Raw genomic sequence first — 13,812 nt, forward strand, 5'->3', positions numbered from 1 at the left:
ATTTTCTTAAGAATAAATTGATCACATCGTGTGAATCCTTCAAGTATAAGTGTGGTTAGTTGCATATAGAGGTATGAAGGAGGAGAAGTAGAAGTTCACACATTCATGGTTTGTAGTCTAATTTTATGCCCGAGATTTTCTTAGATATGGAAGGTTTGATTATTACCTCTCATGCTCTCATCTCAAGAGCATACCCCTGTTAGATGTACCTTGCAATTTAGAGGGAAGTTATGAATGATGTAAGCCAACTTCCTAACTGTTGGGAACATTTGTTTTCTATGATTTTAGGCACAAAGAGAAAAGGTAAAACAAGTATTCGAGGTAGACAATCTGTTAACCAACAATACATTTGTGGAGGCATAAATTTATCAATTTTATTTTATTATTCTTTTTAGATTTGTGAAAAAATAGTACAACTCTAATCCATTTTTTAGTAGTGATCATAATAGAACTGACCATGAAGTAAAAAAATCAAATGCATATAGGATTGAGAATTATCTTTTATTTTGTTAATATAGTTTGTTTATTTTTTTAGTTTTTAGTTTTAGTTGTTAAACTTTTTTTAAAGTTGTAAAATATTTTATTAAAATAAAGGTTATAGAACTATTGATGTGTACACAATAAATTTAGTCTGAATTTTATAGATTTTTTGTGATTTTTGCAAGGGTTTGTTCAATAGAAAATGTATATTAAAATATTTGAAGAATACTTATTGAATATTTAATTTAATTTTTTGTATGTATTATTAAAATAAATTTTAATAATAGTAGTAGATCATAATGACATTCTAGTTCAAATAATACTTTGCTAGCTTAACTAATAATACTTTAAGAATAGTCTATAGCATTCCCAATATATATGACATTATTATAGTTTTATTTAATTAATCAAATTATCTCAGGAATCAAATATTGTTGTTGAGACATATGGGGTGGAGAGAGAGTAGGAAAGAGAGTGAGAGAGAAATGTCTTAAGGGGAAGATAGTTTTTGAGAGATATGTCGTAAGGGGAAGATAGTTAGTTTTTGAGAGATATGCCGTAAGGGGAAGATAGTTTTTGAGAGAAATGTCTTATTGGGGAAAATAAATTTTGAGAGATCTCCTTGCATGCTAGTATAGATATGGGTCTCTTATCTTACTTAGAATAAAATATAATTAAGTTGATATGATTAAGTCAATATGAAAGAGAGTGAGAGAGAAATGTCTTAAGGGGGAAGAGAGTTTTTGAGAGAAATGTCTTATAGGGGAAAGTTTTTTGAGATATCTCCTTGCATGCTAGTATTGATATGAGTCTCTTATCTTAAGAGTAAAATATAACTAAGTTGATATGATTAAGTCAATAAAAGAATGAGGGGGAGGGAGAGAGATGAGGTAAAAGAATGAAGGGAAGGGAGAGATGGGGTGGAGAGAAAGGGGGCTATAGGGAGAGAAATCATAAATATAAGTTAAAAAACAACGTGAAATTTACTTTTGGATCAGAGAACAGAGACACTCACAATCCAATCAGCTGCTAGTATTGCATGGCGGAGGCAGAAGAGGTGGGGGAAGGAGAATGAGGGTCCTCAACCTGTCGCCCTGCAGGGGAAGGGGAAGGGGAGTGGTGGGGGTGAGGGGGATGGTAGAGTGCAGTGGGGAAGGGGCGGAGGAGGAGGAGGAGGAGGAGGAGGAGGAGAGGGGAGTGAGGTTTTTGGTGGGAGGAGGGTTCTTCAGGAAGGAGAGCAGGGAAGGGAGAGACATGGGGGTTCTGGCGGCCGCTGTTTACAGGAGGAGAAGTGGGAGGCTGCGAGTGATTGACGCCATGTGTGGCTGCGGAGTGCGAGCCCTGCGATACCTCACTCAGGCCAATGCTGATTTTGTGTGGGCCAACGATGCCAACGAAGACACGTCCTCCACCATCCTCTCCAACCTCTCAAACATTCCCACCTCTAACTGGTTCCTCTCTCACCAGGACGCCAACAGACTCCTCTGCCACCGCTATCTTCTCGACGACTACTATGACTTAATTGACATCGACTCTTTCGGCAGCTCCTCTTCCTTCTTCGCCTCTGCTCTTTCCGCCATCCGCCACGACGGCCTTCTCTATTTAACTTCCACTGATGGCTTTTCTTCTGGTGGTCATCGCCCTCACAAGTACGTTTCACACCTTTTTGCACAGATTTTCAGCTTACAGTATAATGTGCTAAAAAAATCTGCACAACTACGAATTATCTTGTGGGTTTTTATACGTTTTTACGTGTTATCAAGTACTTCTGCTACAAGTTACAATGTGGAGTGCATTTTATTTGATATGGAAAGATGCACATAAAAATAGTTAGTTAACTATGGTGGGCACTTTACGCTATGGCAGATTTGATTTACCGACATTCTAAAGCGCTCTGTTAATTACGTATTTGAAAAAAATATAGACATAATTAAAATGTTTTCAAGTTAATAAACCTGTATGGACATATTCTGTAAGATTGTAGAAGTATAGAAGAACAGCGTTATTTAAACCAATATAATCATGTGTACACAGCTCCAAACATAAAAAATAAAATAAAATTTGATTCGATATATTGTTCGAGTAGAAAAGGGAAAAAAATTAATTTAATTTAATCAATGTAATACAGATAGTCACTGGAGTAATTGTTTGAGTATGAAAGGGGAAGGAGTAATTTAATTAATGTAATATACATTATACATATTCACTGGAGTTGGGAAGCATGTTCAAATGGAGTTGGAGTTTCATAATTCACACGTCGAATCTTTTAAAATTCATTCTATTTAGATTTACTAAAGGAAATCTATTCATACCGTCAGTTTTGACACAAAACTGAAGCTATATTTTTCTCTCTGTGTTGTATTAGATCTCATAATCCCGGGCCGTGTTTAATTGAGCTCAAATGTAGCTAATAAAAAAAATAAGGGTCACATTAATCTCATATAAGCTTAGTACAATCTTATAAATTCTGATATTACCGCACTCTATTGAGAAGAAACCCTTCTATAATATTTAAGATTAATTTGTATATTGTAATTGAAATATTTTTTGTTGGAGTTGGTATGACAAGTGTTTTGGGATGGTCGTGTATAATTATTATTTTTGAATCGAACATATTGATTGTAACTTATATGGTTGAACAGTTAATGTAAGAAATAAAAATAACAATCAAAACTGATTTTGAATTATATGTGAATATGAACAATGCTCTTGGCTGCTGGAATAGAAATTATATATATATATATATATATATATATATATATATTTCTCTTATACTAATACATGGAGGAGTAATATCAAAATTAAGTACACATTCTATATCACTAACTTTTTTAAACAAACTCCCTTAATGTATCAGCAAGTATGTAAGGTTTTCTTAGAAAACTGCTATCTGCAATGGCTTCGTAACTAATGAATTACACAAAAAATAGTTTTTGTTGGCATGTTTTAAGAAGAATCCAGAATTGAACCTTTTGCAAATGCAAAGTTGTAAGAGTACTTGCAAATTTATTCTTATATTAGTGGTTTTGGAATGAAAGAAACATATTTCTTTGAAACATTGCTGGCTAAAAAAATTGTCATCTCCAATAGTAATTGCCTAATTAATGCTGGCATTTCACTGTATTAGTGCATTGACCTCATACGGCGCATTTATAAGGCCCATGCCATATGCCAATGAGATTGGTTTGCGTATGCTGATAGGAGGAGCTGTGCGAGAAGCTGCTACAAGGAACATGAATGCAAAACCTGTATTTTCATTGTATTCCTATCATGGACCAGTATTCAGAGTAATGCTTCAAGTGGCTCATGGAAAGCCTCTAAAAAATAGGTATTAAATTTTATTTTCTTCTGTTCCATTGACTTCATTGTCTTTCTAATCTATCTTTGAGGTGACGGAAGGACTATTTTTTTTCATCGAGATTTGGTACAGTCTACTTGGTAAGAAGATAATTTTCAGGTTCTATTGTTTGTTGCAGACACTATGGATTCATTGGCTATTGCAGGATATGTGGAGATTCGCATGCATTTTCTTGGGAAAATATGGGTCAAATGTTTTGCCCTTGCTCTGAAAGAAAGGTGGATTCTTTTACTCAATCCAATGCTGTTAGAAGACTTGTACAAGAATGCTATGTTTGGAACAATGTAGCCAATAATAGATGTTCTTGCTGGATTGGAAATATTCTCAATAATGTAGGTATTTTTCTTGATTGGTATATCAAAAAAAGGTTAATTTCCAGCTCTATAATTTTAAAGAATTGAATCAATTCACTGAAGGTCCAACTCAGCCAAGCCATAGCAGTCAACCGTCTTGTTGCTTCTCGAAACCACAGATTGGAATCCTACGAGTCTTGCCAATTCGATGCTGGAATATCCAACCAGCTATGGCCAACTTGACGGAATTGAATAATATATCAAAAAAAGTATATCAAAAAAAGTTAATTTCCAGCTCTATAATTTTAAAGAATTGAATCAATTCACCGAAGGTCCAACTCAGCCAAGCCATAGCAGTCAACCGTCTTGTTGGTTCTCGAAACCACAGATTGGAATCCTACGAGTCTTGCCAATTCGATGCTGGAATATCCAACCGGCTATGGCCAACTTGACGGAATTGAATAATATAATTCGAGTTGCTTGCACTTCTGGCTCTATAAGGCCAAGGTGGTATACTTATTGATTGGTATATCAAAAAAAGTTAATTTCCAGCTCTATAATTTTAAAGAATTGAATCAATTCACCGAAGGTCCAACTCAGCCAAGCCATAGCAGTCAACCGTCTTGTTGGTTCTCGAAACCACAGATTGGAATCCTACGAGTCTTGCCAATTCGATGTTGGAATATCCAATCGGCTATGGCCAACTTGACGGAATTGAATAATATAATCCGAGTTCCTTGCACTTCTAGCTCTACAAGGCCAAGGTGGTATACTTATCCTTAACAAATGACTTAAGTCCAAGATCTTTATAGCAGATTGGTTAGAATACAAATATAATGAAAGCTTCCAAAATGACAAGAATTATAGAAAGCTTGTAACTTGCAAATTATGAATTAATAACAAAAGTAAATGATTGTATAGATGTGAGAATGTTTTAAATAAAAAAAATTATTATAGATGATTGCAACAAATGAATATATTAATTATTCAAAGGAAAGATATGAAATAATTGCCAGCATACGGATTATGAATTATGAATAACATAAAGACCAGTGTCGAAGGGCGATAGAGTCAGTATTATAAGTTTAAAATATACAACTTTATAAAATTGCACGCACATCAATTATAAACAATTTAGTAATCAAGATGCAATGGATCAAATATATGGATGCAATTTTAAAATAGTCTAGAATGTATTTTAATTCCTATGGTTCGGAGACAAACTAGAAGTAGATATAGAAACAATTAAATATTTCACTATATCTATGATGTTCGATTTTAAAATGCTATAATTGATCCTGTCTACTTATCTATCATATAAATTATTTATAGAATTTTAAAAAATAATTATAAAGGATGAAACTATATAAAATTTCAATTTTAAAGCTTTATGCAAATAAAATAAAATAAATACTTCTTACTGATCATGCCAGAAATAAAATTGCACTGGAGACACTCCTTATGAATGATCCATCCAATGCAGTTTGACTCCAAAATCGCATATAAATGTATTTACCCAATAATCTGGAATTCACGAGCTTAGTTCAAAAATCCATCTCTTTACCATTGAAAGAATAAAATATATCAAAGTGCATAAGATAAGTAAAAATTTGTATATGAATATGAATTGTATCTATTGTCTGTCCTTTGGTTTTTCATTACATATTTATAGCAAACCAAAGGATGCGAATCCTTTCTCAAAAATACTTTCCCGTTTATAACAAATAACTAATTCTTTGTTATATACTGCGAGCGCTTGTTATATCATGTAATATAATTTGGTTTTATTTTAAGGGATTAAAACTAATGTTGAGTAATCATCCTCAAATGTTTGGAGCCATGACATAAACAGGGGCATACATTGCATGACACAAGTAACACAGGGGATTTGAATTCCTCACTCTGGAGATAGTCAAGTCGGATGATGCAGGAGCATCCTGGGTGTAAGAGCAATCTTGCATCACCCAAAAATATTTTTTATTTTCAGTCTTTTCTATTTTAACAAGGACTAGTAGATAGGGGGGTTACTATTTCTGGGAACTTACTATTTTTAGTAAGTTTGTCATATGAGCTCGGGATGTCTTAATTTCAGAGGTGGATATTTATCTTGGATATATTAGCCTACCAATTGAAGCTTAGTGCCATATCATGCGTATTAATGGATTTATTGCGGATTTTGGTTTGCTTGGTAAATAAATTTCAGGGTCACCATTGGAGGCCTTAAAGTGCTTGGATGAGGTTTGAAAACTCGACAGATGGATACATGCGCTAGTACGGGTTTGTAAATCAGGAGTTGGGGTTTCCAAAAAGTAGTTATAATAGCCAATAAGAGCAACAGTTCAAGAGTTATGGTCTTTCGAAGTTGGGCCAACCAAAACGTCCAAAATAAATGTCAAAAATGTATTTGGTTGACTTTATATGTATGTATTGTTAGGGTTAGTCAGCCCTAGGTATTAAGTTTGAATGTCTAGAACCTTTCCGGGTGACATAAAATTGCCTATTTAAGAAATGCTCAAACATTGTCTAGGATAGCTTTGGGTGATAGTTCGCAGCTTTGTCTTGCAGATTACTGTAATAAAGGCGCCCATGTGGGTTAGCATATTGTAATTGTGAATTCTGTAAATTTGCATTTGCGGCAATAATAAGATGCCCATATTTTGTTCTCGCAATTACTATTGTTTCTTTGTTTATGTTATGTGTTTATGGTATCAAGGGGAGCACCCTTCATCATCGGGCTACACAACATCCAATCTCCTAGTCTGCTTGGGCTCTTCCAACCATATATCTGCTTTTTCTCTCTCCCGTATATTCTTCATACCTACAATAGACATGACATATCATTAGATATAAATCATTGAAGAGTTGCTACCAACATGACTCGTGGCTTTCATGGATGAAGGGTGGTCTCCGACGGCTTCTAGAATCACCAAAAACATGTCTTCCAAACATTCTTTGTTTGAGAACCATAATTTGTAAAAGCAATTCTTCATAGGGTTTTTTGCGGTGGATTTTTGGGCACGATATTCTTCTAATTGTTCTGGCTAGAGAATTCAACAACTCATAAGTGAAGTTATTTGTTTCAACACCATGCACATGTCATGACTCTAGTTCGCCCATCTTCAACATGCGATGTCCTCAACCTCATCCTATATGTAATGATGAAGATGGGATAATTAGTCTTTGTTGCTTGTTTATTCCACGGGGACGCATTTCTTGGGATTTTACGCTCGTACTTGTACCGGGTACAAAATGGGGATGCGGGTACCCCTTTTGGCAGTCCCCTGTGCCATGCTAAATGGGCAATTTTGGGTATCGTCCCTGAAACATCGTTTCCTGTTTTGCTGAAAACGTGGGTACGAAAATTCGTACTAGGGAAGCCATTCCTGTCCCTCGAGCATCCTCGAAACCCCATCCCGTCCCCTTTTTCCCAGCACATGGTCAGCGTTGAATAAAGTTAAATTTTTTTTTTTTTTGGCTTTGTCTCCCATCCATGCGGTCCCCACATGGACGTTAGGTATTTATAAAATATTGTAAACCCTACTTTGGCTTTAAAACACAAAAAGAGTCGAGTCTTTGTTCATTTGAGTTATTTGGCAAGTTGGGAAGAGGAAGAGGAAAACAGTAGCAGCCAAAGAGGAGTGCATTTTGGATGCAAGAGGAGGTTTTGCCTTCATTTCTTCTTCATTCTAGGTATATTTTTTATTTTCTTTCTGTTTGAATCAAACTTTATTATTATTTGTTGCCATTTTTCATTTTTTCTAATGACATAGAGAGGGCATGTTGAATGGAACATTGAAATGTTTTTTTTCCCACAACTTGCAGCTGTATAATACATTATATAATCCAAAGGCAAAAACATGAACAGCAGTGAGAGTGAGGGAAGTAGTGATAGCATGGATGTTGCCATGCAAGAAACTCAAGTGTCACATTTACAAAGACCAAGAAAAAGACCTAGGGCAGCCATGGATGATTCTTCGTTTGAGCATAACATAAATCAAAATATCCCTGCGGAAGATGCAATGCCTAATCCGTTTGAGTGCCCTTCTAAAGCCCTAAAAAATATGCCAAAGATCCATTCAACCCTAAGAAACCTCTCCTACAATTTGCCACAAAAATAGACAACAATCAGAAAAAAAATTCAAAGGGTAGTAGGGAATAAGAGTGCCATATATGTAAGAAACATTCTTTTGGAGCTACACAAGAGTGTATTGTCATCTTTTATGGATAGGTGGGCAAGGGGTGAAAGGTTGCAAAAAAATTAAGGATGATGAAAAACTTGAAGGCAATAGGTTGTATGTGGAGGGGGAGTTATTGAAATCTGGGGTCCTATAGGTAGCACACCACACCCTCATTCATTCCCACACTCACTCCTACTAGTAGTGCTATTAAAGGGAAGGGAAAGGCCAAGAGAGATACCAATGTGGCTGATTTATTTAACATACAAGCAAAAGAGAGAGCTGAAGAGTCCACTGGCAGATTTGTTGTTGCTGGCATACCATACCATGTTTCTTGTTCCTCATTCTATAAACAAATGTACAAAGATATTTATGTTGCTGGTCCCTCATTTGTACCACTAGGAGAGACTAAATTACGCACCACTATCCTTGACAAAGAGTACAAAAAGGTAAACATTTTGATGGAGGATATGAGACAAACATGGATGAATGATGGATGTTTTATCATCATGGATGATTGGAGCGATCAAACATCGACCACTCATCAATCTTATTATCACTAGTACAGAAGGGGCCTATTTTCTTAGAGCCATTAATTGTTTGGGAAAAAAGAAGGATGCATCTTTCCAATTTCAGATTTTGAAGGATGCTATAGAAGAGGTAGAGTTTTCAAATGTTGTGCAAATAATCACTAATTCAGCTCGAGTGTGTAAATCAGCTGAATTGATAGTAGAGAGCACCTATAGACACTTTTTTTGGACCCCATTTGCGTACATGCATTGAATAACACCTTGAAGGACTTTAGGAAAATTGATTGGATAAAGACTATGGTGTCTGAGGCTAGAGACGTGCAAATATTTATTTGTAATCATCACCCATCTCTTTCATTATTTAGGACATTTTCCAAAAAAAATTCCTCAAGCCTATGGAGACTCGATATACTAGCTACTTAATTATATTGGAGAGGATACTTGAGGTCCAAGAGGCCTTACAATCCATGTTTGTCATGGCATGAATCAAGCACCCCGGATGGAAGATTTGTCAGACGAAGAATCCTAGATGAGAACTGGTGGACCACAATGAGGTAAGAAACTTAAATAATTGACATCATAATTGTCATTGCTGATTTAATAAAATTATAAAAATATTTCTGATTAAAGCACTTGCTGATTTTTTGAACATATGATGTTTCTCACTTGTCTTTCATTTGTAGATACATTTGCTTCTTCATTGACCCTATTGGGCAGGTCATTAGATATGTTGATACTGACTCTCCTAGCCTTGGAGAGATTTATGAGACCTTTAATAACATGCTTGGGCAGATCAAGCAAGCTATTAAAGAGAAGGGACCTACTTTGGAGTTCTATGAGGAGCATCTTAAGCCCATTGTAATGAAAAGGTGGAACACTATGAACACCCCACTTCATATGGCAGCCTATACAGTCAATCCGAAATGATATGCACCAAGGCCTAGGAGAGTGCCTCCCTCTAGTGATGAGGAGGTGAGTTTAATTTATGTTTAAGATTTCTAATTTTATAATATGTTTGTAAAATTTTGATTTTATTTGTAAAGTTTATAAATTATAAACTCTAACTTCTAAATTTTTGTTTGCTCAATATAGGTGAAGGAGGGCTTCTTCAAGGCCCTTTCAAAATTGTATAATGTAGAGGATGCTGCAAAAATTCGAGGGCAATGGTTTGACTTTGCCAATCTTTGTGGTCCAACATTTGGTAGATCAGAGGCGAGGACTGATAGACCTACATTAGCTCAAAGGGACCCGATTGGATGGTGGACATGGCATGGTAGAGACGCACCTGAGCTGAAAGATCTTGCCATCCGTCTTCTCTCACAAGTTGCGAGTTCCTCTGCTACAGAGAAGAATTGGTCTACATATAGCTTCCTCCAATCGGTCAGGAGGAACAACCTTACCTCTAGACGATCGGAGAAGCTTGTGGTTGTTCACAGTGTATTGTGACTATAGGAGCGACAGAGTCTTGAGTATCGATAGACTCCAGCACTATGTTGTGATGTTAATCCCGAGGATGCATTGCAAATTGATGAGGATAACACACCTCTTGGGTTGCTTGGTGTTCCATTGGATGAGGACCCTTTGCCTACCCTTGCCAGTTATTCAGAGGAAGAGACTGGCATTGATCTTGATTTAGATATAGATTTAGATTCCTAGAGGATAGCCATATATTTGGCTTTCCACTTTGCAGATACTTAGATACATTATTGCTTTTGATTATTATGGAGTTGGACATCTCATTTACACTTTTAGTATTTACTTTCCTTATGTCATTTTGATTTCATGCATGATGATGATACATTGATACTGGGAGCCTTTGGGCATTTTTGCTAATTGTATGCGATATTCAGATATATCATCATATCATATTCTCATTTTGATTTTAATCTTGATAGTTTTCAATTTCCATGTATTCTATGGTGAATGGTTTATCAATGTTATGATATGCATATTTGAAATATATTTCTAAAGTCTAATACTCCATATATAAAAATTTAAAAAATCCCCTATATTTTATAGCCGTCCCTTAAATTTTGGCTTCAACCTCTACTCGTACTGGAAACACGTTCTTGTCCCCTAAAACGTCCCTGTCCCAGAAACTCCGTGGAGCATAGGTAATTGCCTTAAAATCTTCATTTGCATATCACTGTTAAAAGGCTCATGATTTGCATATTGATTAACTCTATTGCCATCGGGATTTTGAGTATGTTCCTTAGTTGTAATGTCTGCAACCGCTGCTTATAATTCCTCTTAAGAATATTTGGCAACGAGCTCACAGGAATATTCACACAGCAAATGTGAACAATATATATATTTTATGGATATTGTGTCAATAATTTAGTTGCCTGTTAATACTGGAGCTTATTATGAATGGCTTTTTTTTTATAACATGGTTCCTTTGATCTGGTCATATACTCGAGATAATATTTCCTTGTTCCATGGTCTCACATATTTTCTTCCTGTAGCTTTCAATGTAACTCCTCTCCATTATTATTTCTGGACCCGACTTCATCGATAGGTTCTGAAGTAAGTCCCAGCACAGTACCTTTTTCTCATAATTCTATGATTAATGGTCGGTCACCTTCAAACCTCTCAGAGCTCCTTCATTTCAGATTCCAGCCTGAAAAGGCATAGGTTTACTGGCTTCCATGGACAGACCCAAAAATCATATGAAATAAAACATCTTGTTGGCATCCTCAGACACCTATCAGGCTGGCATAATCCCAATCTTTCCACAGACCTCATAAATAATTTTGGAAACAATATTCTGTCTTTGTACAGATTTAGTTCTCTGTCACAAATTCTGTTTATTTGTGCTAGCTGCTGACATCATCATTACTATTACGTTTCTGACATTAGTCTTCCCATTATACACATATTCTTTGCAACCATATCACTCATTCTCATCCAACTATATCCCATGAAACCTCTTCATCACAATAAAATCCACTGACAGTCATTTAAAGCTACATTTGAGAAATTGAGATTGCCATCTCTGTTTGGTATTCCAACTCAACAAACTGATTTCAGTATGGATAATGAATCTCTGCAACATAGTAAAATAGAATAAATAATTTGAATTATTAAAACACCGAGAGATGAAATCATTTCAACTGGTCTATACAGAATAGTATTGTAAAATGTTACAGGATTTTTTTTTATCTTAACAGTGTAAGAAAATTAATAGTGCAAAAGGGTGAAAAAAGGCTCACAAGTGGGGACTCCATCATGTCCTAAATTCTTATCAAAGAGAAGTCTATTATCTTAAGAGAGTCTAATACACCGGTCTGATACACCAACTGGCTACTGTCAAGTACATTTATCATAAGAGCCATCAACTAATCAGTGCCATGTATTTTCCCAGATTCACATAGGGGACTACCATTTTAAACCATCTATTAAGAAACAGTCCATGATAGTTAATGGCTTTGTTCAGGTGCAAGTTATCCTGATAACATATTGACACTGCTTTCATCAGCTTCCAAAATTGCCTATGCTCGGAGAACAGTTTCCCTCCTGCTTCCAGATTTCCTTGTGTAATGCCAGTGTGTTGCTAAGTTTGAACACGTCAATTATAATTTATGCTCCAATTTGTTGGAAATAAGGACTGGCCATAAAGTAGCCAGTAGCTTATTGGTAGAGCATTCAGCAACAAATGGAAGGTCTTAGTTTCAGTTTCTAGTTAGTTCATAAATAAGAAATCAATATGTTATCAGAGTCGGGATAAACTAGGACTTCCCAAGCACCTGCATTGTGGCCTATGGGTGTGTTGAAAATAAGCCACACTTGGACCAGTGATGGATTGGTCACAAATAGACCAGAAGCTCAGCGGTAGGTACTCCAGCAATGAATAAAAGGTCCTAAATTTGAGTAGTGGCTGATCTATGAGCAGTAGCTCAACACTTTTACTGAAGCCACCTTTATCATGGTAAATTGAGGTTTTGAGTTTTCTGGGTTCTCCATTGTAATTAGCACAACATCAATAGAAGCAGATTCACTCAGGCTTTCATGAAGTCAAGTACAGAGGCTCTTTGAGTAACTTTGGCTCTGTACACTTTAAGTCACTGCTCTGATTCAGATTTTGAGGTCCTTTGTGAGGCTTCCTTCTCTACAAGATACTCTGATTTGACTCATTATTAATCAGGTCTAGTTAAGCTTTTTCAATGTCACCAATAGAGTAATAAAAGAACAACCTGCGTGGATGCACCTGTCACCGATTGTTGGACTTTATCATCCTCACAGTTTTCAGAAATTTGGTAGCTTTTTCCTTAGATCCTTAGAGTGCCTCCTTGGCAACCGAGGAATACGTGGGAGTTTTAAGAAGCTTGGTGATTTCACAAGCTCAGCAACTCAACCGATAGGTTTGCCACTTTGTCAGAAACTATATATCCACCTCTTCTGATGTGTTTCTGAAAGTGTTCCAGTTCCTGGCCTAACCTTTAGTAACTAGTAAGTACTATGAATCATTATTAATATCACATATCTGCTCTCCATTGCAACTCTGCTGTTTTTCAATCTGAATTCCTCTGAACACCTTTCTTCCTTCCTCCTGGTTATTTGTCTTGCGATCTCAGTATTTTGACAATGGTGCAACCTATTTTCCATATTGTTTTCTGAAAATATCTCAACCTTACCTGGATTCTTGTTAGTAGAATCTTCTAAATTTAATTTTATCCAAGGAAAACAACATGGCGGGGGTCCTCTCACAAACTTGTTGACACTTACCTTTTCTACCATTTTCATTATTGACACTTACCTTTTCTACCATTTTCATTATCTGGAACTTAGCAAAGCTTGTCAAGTGAGAATGATGCGATGTCAGTATGGCAACTATAGTTTCACTAACTCAGGCTTATAAATTTAGGCAATTACCCTGGTAAGTTCAAACCTCCTATCTTAAAAGATTCACCTATTGCTCTCCAACTTAACAGCATATCAATGAGGGTATGATCAACTATGTATCTAGATAATTGATT

The 13,812-nt window shown here is 35.9% G+C and overlaps 1 protein-coding gene and 1 long non-coding RNA gene across 26 annotated transcripts in view; both read left to right on the top strand.

Annotated features, from left to right (window-relative positions):
- Positions 1-1,481: 1,481 nt before the first annotated feature.
- Positions 1,482-13,812, top strand: part of LOC149534980 (tRNA (guanine(26)-N(2))-dimethyltransferase-like) — a 116,182-nt gene continuing 103,851 nt past the window's right edge. For 20 of the 25 annotated variants that reach the window (XR_016357754.1, XR_016357762.1, XR_016357753.1 and 17 more), the window contains exons 1-3: positions 1,486-2,129; positions 3,608-3,808; positions 3,957-4,056. Coding sequence is in view for 15 of the 25 variants with exons in the window: in XM_089806547.1 (XP_089662673.1) it covers positions 1,552-2,129; positions 3,608-3,808; positions 3,957-4,056 (879 nt within the window). In the remaining 10 variants the exon portion in view is untranslated. Of the gene's footprint in view, positions 2,130-3,607; positions 3,809-3,956; positions 4,171-9,628; positions 9,809-9,928; positions 10,604-13,812 lie in introns of those variants that run through there. The other 5 variants (XR_016357757.1, XR_016357756.1, XR_016357764.1 and 2 more) reach the window with 3 other exon arrangements.
- Positions 5,510-8,581, top strand: LOC149534981 (uncharacterized). Its single transcript, XR_016357766.1, has 2 exons — positions 5,510-6,074; positions 6,335-8,581. It is a non-coding gene; the product is annotated as an uncharacterized LOC149534981 (long non-coding RNA).

The sequence above is a fragment of the Cupressus sempervirens genome, chromosome 10, assembly GCF_028749045.1.
Source record: "Cupressus sempervirens isolate cs-2001-9-10 chromosome 10, ASM2874904v1, whole genome shotgun sequence".
Lineage (NCBI taxonomy): Eukaryota > Viridiplantae > Streptophyta > Pinopsida > Cupressales > Cupressaceae > Cupressus > Cupressus sempervirens.